The sequence below is a fragment of the Cebus imitator genome, unplaced genomic scaffold, assembly GCF_001604975.1.
Source record: "Cebus imitator isolate Cc_AM_T3 unplaced genomic scaffold, Cebus_imitator-1.0 Scaffold38, whole genome shotgun sequence".
In the NCBI taxonomy this organism is placed as follows: domain Eukaryota; kingdom Metazoa; phylum Chordata; class Mammalia; order Primates; family Cebidae; genus Cebus; species Cebus imitator.
This window is the reverse complement of record NW_016107353.1, coordinates 10,107,414-10,117,495: the sequence shown is the minus strand read 5'-3', so window position 1 is coordinate 10,117,495 and position 10,082 is coordinate 10,107,414. Positions and strand designations below refer to the sequence as shown.

The window sequence follows — 10,082 nt, the reverse complement described above, 5'->3', positions numbered from 1 at the left end:
GGCTGCTCTGATTAAAAACAACAGCACAGTCAAACGGAGAACATTCTTTCCTATGAAATGTGATTACTTTGTTCAGACGTGGCTCATGATTACAAGGAGCACACACCCAGGGGGAGGCTCTGCTCCGTAGCAAGCCTACCTGTGTGTCTGGACACCTCCCAAAGTGCTTCACGCCCTCATTGCACCCTCAGAGGCAAACAAGGGGACTCCGAAGGACTCATGAGTCTCCAATGCTGTCTGACAAGGACTCCCATTTCTCCTGGTTACCTAAAGTAACAACAAAAGTAGCTTTTTAATTGGAGAGCACACAACTTTTTCGAAATACACAGCTAAAACGTTCCCTGACGGTCCCTGCTTTAAGTGCTTTAGCACTTAAAAGCACTTAAAGCACTTCATTTTACTAATGAAGTCAAAATGAGGGGTCTGTGTCCACTTGAGTTGAGCATTCTTTTCGTAATAAAGGATTCCGTTCTATTCGAATTTTTAGAACAGATTCTCATTCTTGTCAATCCACTGTCAATTTTCTCTGTTAATTTCTAGGAGAGATAACAGAGTTCATCCAAAAGCATAGGTGTATGAAAGTCCAGATTGACAAGTAGACTCCACAAACCAGGCACTGAGCTGGAAAAGGGATCGTTTCCCAGTAGGCCTTAAGGCCCACAGCAATCCCTGGGCAGAAATGGAGAAACAGAGACAGAAAGTCACCCACCTAAGGCTTGTCACTTGAAAGTGAGTGGCTGACTGGCTGGCACAGGGCTGGAAATCAAATCCAAATCTTCAGGCCTCTAATTTCAGAGGGTGCACTACCTCCCCCAGGCCCAATGTTACAGTTGAATGGCTTCACAAGAGCTTTAATGGATTGAAGTCAACATCAAAAGACATTAGACTCCATCGGCACCGTCTTTGGTCCCTTGTCTATAATGAGAATTTCCCCGGTTCAAATTTTAACATTGGGTCTAACCTGAGATATCTTGCCTTTCCACCTGAAACCCTTGAGAAGGCTCGATTCACTTAGGAGCTCCTCCTACAAAGTAAGAGTCAAGAACCCTCTTGAGCAAAGCTGAGCAGGCCTCAGTGGTACATGGGAAATGACCTGGTTTCAATCACCACGCTCTCACCAATCATCAACATAAATGTCTTAAAACATACATGTATTGCGTTTTCAGGCGGGCTGGGGGTTATCCAAGGTTCTGAGTAACATGCTATCACATGAAGAAGCATCTGCTGCACATGTCTGGAGACAGAAACACAGACACACCCACACCCACCCATACCCACACAAACACACACACACACACACACACACACACACACACACACACACAGGCTTCACACACAACTGGTAGAGTCCAGCCAAATACTTAGTAGTATGAGGTGGGCTTTGAACCCATCCATGCTCCAAAGGAAGAGACACCTTTCCCTAATTCACACGTCCATTCTCCCTCCTTCTCATCAAACGCTGCCTCCTCCTCAAAGCCCACACGTTATTATGTAGAACGAAATTATTCATGGCTATCAAGTTAAAGCATTGTCGAGGCTGCTCTGATTAAAAACAACAGCACAGTAAAACGGAGAACATGCTTGCATATGAAATGTGATTACTTCGTTCAGACATGGCTCATGATGACAAGGAGCACACCCCAAGTGTGAAGCTCTGCTCCGTAGCAAGCCTACCTGTGTGTCTGGACACCTCCCAAAGTGCTTCACGCCCTCATTGCACCCTCAGAGGTAGACAAGAGGACTCCGAAGGACTCATGTGTCTCCCATGCTGTCTGAAAACGACTCCCATTTCTCCTGGGGACCAAAAGTAACAAGAAAAGCAGCTTTTTATTTGGAGAGCACACAAGTTTTTCAAAATACACAGCTAAAACGGTCCCCGCTTTAAGCGCTAAAGCACTTAAAGCGGGGACCGTTTTAGCTGTGTATTATGAAAAACTGGTCAACACTTAAAGCTCAGACAGCTTTAGCTGTGTATTTTCAAAAAGTTGTCTCTCATTGCCATAGCTAATGAAGTCAAAATGAGGGATCTGTGTCCAGTTGAGCATTCTTTTCGTATTAAAGGATTCCATTCCATTGGAATTCTTTAGAACAGATTGTCATTCTTGTCAATCCACTGTCGATTTTCTCTGTTAATTTCTAGGACATGTAACAGAGTTCATCCAAAAGCATAGGTGTATGAAAGTCCAGATTGACAAGTAGACTCCACAAACCAGGCACTGAGCTGGAAAAGGGATGAAAGGTAAAGCAGATGACAGAGGAACAGGAGTAGATTTTACAACTATGAGAGAGAGAGAACAAAGATAAAGGAGAGGAAGTTAAGGCCTTGAAATATAGGCTAGTAGACCTGAGGAAGAATTAACATTGTCAAGAGATGTGATGGGTATATGATCCTAGATGTCATAGAAGCTATCTGACAACAAGATGAGTAGGTTAAACAGTTCCAGGCAAAGCTTTTTCCCTATTACACATGCAAACTACTCTATGTCTCTGAGATCTCAGAGGGACTGGAGAAGGAGGAGAAGTAACTCAGGAAATGTCTGATGCCTAGAAAGCCTGAGTCACAGAAATTATACATTTGGAGGAAGATCAGATATAGAAAAAACCATGCCTCTTGGAATATGTATTATCTATGAAAAAACAAAACAGATTTACATAAGACTATTCAAACTCCTAATAAAATAGACCTGGAAGCTTTTATCAAATCAAGAATGATAAATAGAAATTAATAGTAGAATATAATTCACATTACTTACTTAATATATACAAATGCATTTGTGTGTGTGGTCTCCGTCATTTTATTTTAGCAGATGTCAGCATATTTATAAGGATATTTATAGGTCTATTTCTGACTGCAATTCCATCCCCACTCCCTTCATAAGGCCTCAAGTTCCTTAACAGCTAATGGTTCCACTATACTTTTCTCATTTTTGTTTTTTTTTTTTAAAGATAGGGTCTAAGTTTATCACCCGGGCTGGAGTGTGCAGTGGTGCAATCATAGCTCACTGCAGGCTTGAACTCCTGGGCTCAAGTGATTCTCCTACCTCAGCCTCCCAAGTAGCTGGGACTACAGGCACATGTCCCCATGCCTGGCTAATATTTTTAACCTTTGTATAGAGATAGGGTCTCGCTATGTTTCCCATGCTGCTCTCCAACTCCTGGGCTCAAGCAATCTTCCCACCTCAGCCTCCCAAAGTGTTGGGGTTACAGGAGTTGGCCATGGCACTCCGCCCTACTACAGTTTTTGTAAAAAGAAGATTCTATACCCCTATCCCTTATGACTGGGCATAATACTACTATATAATTTTCATCATTTACAAATGAGGAAATTCAGACTTGGCGAAGTTAAGTAATGTGCAACAGATCACAGAAGTCAGTAGACCAGGTCTCTCTGACTTCAAGGCTCATGCATGCTGTTTCCACCATGCTGCTGAAAGAGGAAAGGAAGGAGAGACAAAAAAAGGGAATGAATGAAAGAAGGAAGGAGGACAAAAGGGATCAAGGGAGGGGAAGAGATTAAGAGATTAATCTTTAAATAATTAAGATCGATTTTTTTTATTATAGAAAATGTATAGTCTTCAGAATCTTTAGAACAGGGGTCAGGTGTTTAACAGAAATTAGTGAAGTGGGACAAGCATACAGAGTAGCTAACTGGAAGGCAAATACCCTGCATGCACGAGCAACAGAATGCCACCAGGGATTTGTGAGCCATCACACTTCACTGTGATTTATCCCCGGTGCCTAACTGTGCCTGGTAATAATATTTATTGAATGAATTAATTAATTCAGGAAGATGTTAAAAGACTTATGTGATGCTAGGCAATTCATCTTACAAAACAAGTTAATTTGATGAATACTTAGTACCTATCTAGCTTTGTACTACGTATTTTGGAAGGTTGTAAAGGTGCAATGAGGCATACTTCCTGTTTTAAAGGGGCTTATAATCTAATCAGTAGGAGAAAACTAAACTGCAGTATGGACTACAAGTGCAATTGGAATAAAAAAGGGCCAACTCTGCTCATCTCTATTCCAGAGGATTATCACAACATTTGATGGGTTCTATCTGCTTTGATAATCAAGAATTACCTATCAGCCAGGCATGGTGACTCACACCTGTAATCCCAGCACTTTGGGAGGCCAAGGCAGGTGGATCACTTGAGGCAGGAGTTCAAGATCAGCCTGGCCAACATAGCAAAAACCCATCTCTACTAAAAATACAAAAAAATTAGCCAGGTGTAGTGGTGCATGCCTATAATCCCAGCTACTTGGAAGGCTGAGGCACAAAAATCACTTGAACCAGGGAGGCAGAGGCTGCAGTGAGCCAAGATGGCACCACTGCACTCCAGCCTGGGTAGCAGAGCAAGACTCTATCTCAGAAAAAAAAAAAAAGTACCTATTATATTGTTGGCATATTAATTACTTTGGTAAGTTAAGCAGTCTACTCAATTCTATATTAATGGCAAATATATGCCAAATCCACCCAGTTCTCTACCTCCAATGCTAGTACTCTGATCCAGTCCACCATCATTCATAGCCTTCTAACTTTCTCCCCTTTTCATTTTTTGCCCTCTTTAAAACTCACTCTTCATACCACAGCCAAGGGGATCTTTTTTTTTCTTCACCAACTCATTTTACTGCCAGAGCCAAGGGGATCTTTTTAAAACATAAATTACATCTTGGTATGCCTCATATTAAACCCTACATTGCATGTGAACTAAAATCCAACAAGGTCCGATATGAAATCTCTGCACGTCCCTCTTACTGCATCACTATCATTCCTCTCTTCCTCTAGCCGTATCAGCCCTTTTTCTGTTTCTTGACTATACTGAGCTTATTCCTACCTTAGGACCTTTGTGATTTGTTGTTTCCTTTTCATATAAATACCCTGATCCTCTCTTTGTAAGACCAATTCCTTTGTAGCATTCAGGTTGCAGCTCAACTGTCACTACCACAGAGTCCTTCCTTGATGACATCATCTAACAACCAGCATCCACAACACTTACTGCATAATTTCATTTCATTGTCTTCAAAGCACTTATTGCTATCTAAAGTCTTCTTGTTCATGCAATTGTTAACTGCCTGCACCATCTAGAATCTAGCTTCCGTGAGAGGGATCTTACTTATTATTGGGTCTGACAGCAGTGCCTGACATGTAGCAGGTACTCAGTACACATTGTTTGACTACCTAACTAAATGAATGTCTATTAGTATAAATCCCCACGTAAATGAAAGAAGTGCTGCCCTGCTATGATTCCACATTTGTAGAACTGTGACTATCTGGCAATGTAGCTAATTTTATCATACTTAACAATTCAGGACAGCCACAAGATAAGCATTTTTACCTGAAGTGCATGAATTTTATTTTGTTTATTTCTATTTTTTTTTTTTTAAAGAGATGAAGTCTCACCATGTTGCCCAGGCTGGTCTCGAACTCCTGAGCTTAAGCAATCCTCCCATCTCGGCCTCCCAAAGTGTTAGGATTACAGGCGTGAGCCATGACGGCTGGCCATGAATTTTATTTTGAAATAAGTAGAGCTACCTAAGGTATCGTAATATAGAAATAGAGATACATTATTATTTTAAAAATGGCCCCATATCTTAATTTATTCATAAGTAACAAAAAGTCATTACTTCTTCGAAATGGGACTATCAATCCTATTATGCAATAAAGCACTCAAGAAATTGTGCATCTTCCTGATGCTGTGTCAGGAGACAAATGTGAAATATAAGACATACCGACTATTGTGAGTCAGTGAGACATTGTGGGTAGGACGTTTTTAGAGAGGTTATAAAATCAGTGCAATTTAATAGTTGGAGGGCAATCCTGCGGTAGTGGTTCTATGTTCAAAGACAAACTACTTAACTGAACTCATCTGTTCCCTTATAGTATATGGCACCTCTGAATTTGTATCTTTCTTTTTCTAGATATTCTATCACTTTTTTGCCAAAGCAACATGACTACAGGACCAAGAAAATGTGAAAAAAGTTACACATAATTCTACTATATTAACACAATTACTATCATTTCCGTGTTTTCGCTCCAGTCTTTTCTTTATGAATATATGTTTATGTATATGTCATTCATAGTGAATACGCCATTTGGTATTCTGCTTTTCTCCCTGTATTATACTGTAAGCATTTCCATGTGCTGTATACACTTTATAATACTCATTTTCTGTAAATGCATTATATTTAACACTTTACAATTTAACTAATGATTATTTCTGAACCTCTAGGCTGTTTCTACTCTTTCTCTATTACAAATAATCTTACAACAAATATCTTTGTGAAATAAGGTAGTGTTTCCTTCTTTTGGATTATTTCCTGAGAATATAAATTAGAAAGAGGAGGATTACTGAGTAAAAGAATTCTTTTGTTTGTTTTTAATGGTTCCTGTTTTGTATGACTGTTACCTTTAACGTGACACTTCTTTGGTCTTCTGGTAAAAGTCCTTGAACTGGATGAACACCCAAGCATGGCAGGACAAACCCATTATACCTAAAAATGTAGAACCAATTAAGAAAGCAGGAATAGCAGACTAGTAGATTACGATGTATTCTAAAGAATAAGTAGAGGCCAGGTGTGGTGGCTCATGTCTGTGATCCTAGCACTTTGGGAGGCTGAGGCAGGTGGATCACTTGATGCCAGGAGTTTGCGACCAGCCTGGCCAACATGGTAAAATCCTGTCTCTACAAAAAAATACAAAAATTAGCCAGACCTGGTGGTGCATGTCTGTAGTCTCAGCTACTTGGGAGGCTGAAGCAGAGAATTGCTCGAACCCACAAGGCAGAGGTTGCAGTAAGCTGACATTGTGCCACTGCACTCCAACCTGGGTGACAGAGCAAGATTCAGTCTTAAGAAAAAAAAAAAATAGAATAAGTAGAAAAGAATCTCTTTTTAGGACCACGTTAAAATGCTTTTCCCTCTTTATTCTCTTTAAAAATGGATCTTTGATATTATAAACTGGATGTCACAACTGTGTTCTTATTAGCAGCCCTCTTAATTAGAAGTAGCACCTTTCTGAAAGTTGCATAATCTTTTCAAATTCTCCTGAATGTTCAGCAACTGCCACAAGGGCCACAACATTGGCCTGAAAAAAAAAAAAAAGAATAGAGTTCCTAACAATACACATTTTATATAAATTATATAAAAATTTAAAGTTTTCTCTGCATTTCAGTTATCCTTGTTCACCCACGCTCCATCAACACAATCAGAAGGGCTATCATTGAGTATTTACTATGTTTCAGGTTCTATGTTCAGTGAATAAAAATATTGCATCATTTAATTTACAGAAACCTATAAAGTAGACTGTAGTCTATTGTACAGATCAGAAGACAGAGTTTTGGATATCGAATAACTTGCCCAAGGACATCAGGTCTATATATCAGGTCCAACGTCCACATTCCTAATTAAGCTACCACAGTGAAAGCTTGCTGTATGTAAAAATGTACTACAACCATTTCTGGCTCTATCATTTTCTGAGATGGCCACAAAATGCTAGTTACAATGAATTTAATAAACACTTCCAAAAAAAATTTTTTTTCCAAACAAATCAAAACATTTCAGAAAACTTTTGTAATATATCCTACATCTCCAGAATCACATGAATTTAAAAACTGAAAGATGACCAATTTGTTCCATAGTGCTGTTGAGCATAGTAGCTATGGGAACATGTTTTGAATTCAGACTAACTTGTCTCTGTCATTTCACTAGCATGTGTCTTTGGACCAGTTACTAATCTCCAGGCCTTAGTTTCCTCATCTGTAAAATGGGAAACGGTTGGCTATAAAATAATAATTTCCTCAGAAGGCTGTTGTGAAATATTGAATGAGGTAAAGTCCAGAAAGGCCTTAGCTCAGTACCCAGCATGTGGCAAACACTTAATAAATGCTACTTAGGCTGGGAGCAGTGCCTCATGCCCATAATCCCAGTGTTTTGGGAGCTTGAGGTGGGTAGACTGCTTGAGCTCAGGAGGTTGAGACCAGCCTGAGCAACACAGTCAGACCTCGTCTCTATTTTAATTATAAATAATACAAATTGGCTGGGTGCAGTGGCTCATGCCTGTAATCCCAGCACTTTGGGAGGCTGAGGTGGGCAGATCACCTGAGGTTAGGAGTTTGAGGCTAGCCTGGCCAACATGGTGAAACTCTGTCTCTACTAAAAATATAAAAATTAGCTGGGTGCGCTAATGTGCGCCTATAGTCCCAGCTATTTGGGAGGCTGAGGCTGGAGAATCACTTGCACCTGGGAGGCAGAGGTTGCAGTGAGCTGAGACTATGCCACTGCACTCCAGCTTGGGCAACAGACTGAGACTCCATCTCAATAAATAAATAAATAAATAATAAAAATTAAAAATGCTACTTATCATAAACTACTGAAACAACATCAAGTTAGTATATTTAAATTTCAAGCTGTCTTTGCTTGAAATGACAGTAAAATAAAAAACCAAAAGAGAAATTACAAATATTGACTTACCTTCTTGGCTTTCTCCAACACATCATCCAAATCCTAAAACATGCGTAAGAACTCACCATTAATTTAGATGAATAATCTTGGACTGTATATGTTAATGTAGTTGAGGCATCACAAAGAATGGCAATGATAGCAACAATTGGAGTAGTGGAAAGCAAGGAGTCCACATTGACCCACCTCCTGTTTACTCTCACTCAGTAAAGTCTGGCTTCTGTTCACAACACTAAAAGAGAAACCTCTATTTTCAAATATACAGGGTATTTCTCTGTCCTCATCTTACTCTACTCCTCAACAGCATTTGGAATCCCTCATTTCCTTACTCCTTCCTCCTTAAAATGGTTTCCATTCTTTGCTTCTGCAACACCACTCTCTCATTGGTGCTACTTTTCAGTCGCCTTGACAGGCTCCCTTTCCTCTTTCTGACTTCAAGAACCTCTGCTCCTTTCTCTGCACTTGCCTTGCGTAATCTCACTTCCTGTCATGGTTTTAATATCATCATTATGCTGAGTCTCCAATTTTTTTTTTTTGAGACAACATTTTGTTCTTGTCTCCTAGCTGGAATGCAATGCATGATCTCGATTCACTGCAACCTCCACCATCTGGGTTCAAGCGATTCTCCTGCCTCAGCCTCCTGAGTAGCTGGGATTACAGGAGACTGCCACCACATCCAGCTAATTTTTGTATTTTTAGTAGAGATGGGGTTTCACCATGTTGGCCAGGTTGGTCTTGAACTCCTGAGCTCAAGTGATCCACCTGCCTCAGCCTCACAAACTGCTGGGATTACAGGCATGAGCCACTGCACCTGGCCTGAGTCCTCAATTTTTATCTTTATTTTATAACTCTTTCCTGAACCCATGACTCACATTTAAAAATTATGACATCTCCACTGGGATGGGATTAGGCTTCCCAATATGCCCCAAACACAAATCTTTATTTTCTCCCCACAAACCTATTCTTTCTGACTATCTCCCCACCTCCAGCTCAGACCTTGGTCTTCCCTTACCTCAGTAAACAGCACCAATATCTTCCCTAAAGCACTAGCTAATAATCTGAGCCATCCTTGATTCCTCCCTTTCCCTTACGATCCACACACAATTCTTCAGTATGTACTGTGGATTGTGTCTCTAAAATGTATCTTGAATCCATGTATTTCCCTCAAACTCACCTGCGATCATCACAGTACGAACAACCAACATTTCTCACCTATATACTGCAAAAGCCTCTGAACTGGTCTTCTAGCTTCCACTCTTCTCTGCCATCCATTTGCCATACAGCAGCATAATGGTGTAGGATAGCATCACGCCTAGCCATTTTTATTTAACCCCAGGACTTTGAGAGGCTGAGGCAGGTTAATCACTTGAGGCCAGGAGTTCAAGACCAGCCTGGATAACATGGTGAAACCCCATCTCTACTAAAAACACAAGAAACTAGCCAGGTGTGGTGGTGCACACCTGTGATCCCATCTACTCAGGAGGCTGAGACAGGAGAATCGCCTGAGCCCAGGAGACAGAGGTTGCAGTGAGCGGAGACTGAGACACTATTGCACTTTAGCCTGGGTGACACAGCCAGATTCTGTCTCAAAAAACAAACAAAAAAAGAGTACCTACACCATA

General features: G+C 40.4%; 1 protein-coding gene across 1 annotated transcript in view; it reads right to left on the bottom strand.

Moving 5' to 3' along the window:
* Positions 1-6,365: 6,365 nt before the first annotated feature.
* The window catches only part of LOC108301924 (putative deoxyribonuclease TATDN3), a gene marked incomplete at its 5' end in the record, with an annotated part of 5,186 nt that continues 1,469 nt past the window's right edge, over positions 6,366-10,082 (bottom strand). Inside the window, 3 exons of the mRNA XM_037737446.1 lie at positions 6,366-6,495; positions 7,014-7,087; positions 8,473-8,505. Coding sequence (XP_037593374.1) covers positions 6,381-6,495; positions 7,014-7,087; positions 8,473-8,505 — 222 coding nt within the window. The remainder of the gene's footprint in view (positions 6,496-7,013; positions 7,088-8,472; positions 8,506-10,082) is intronic.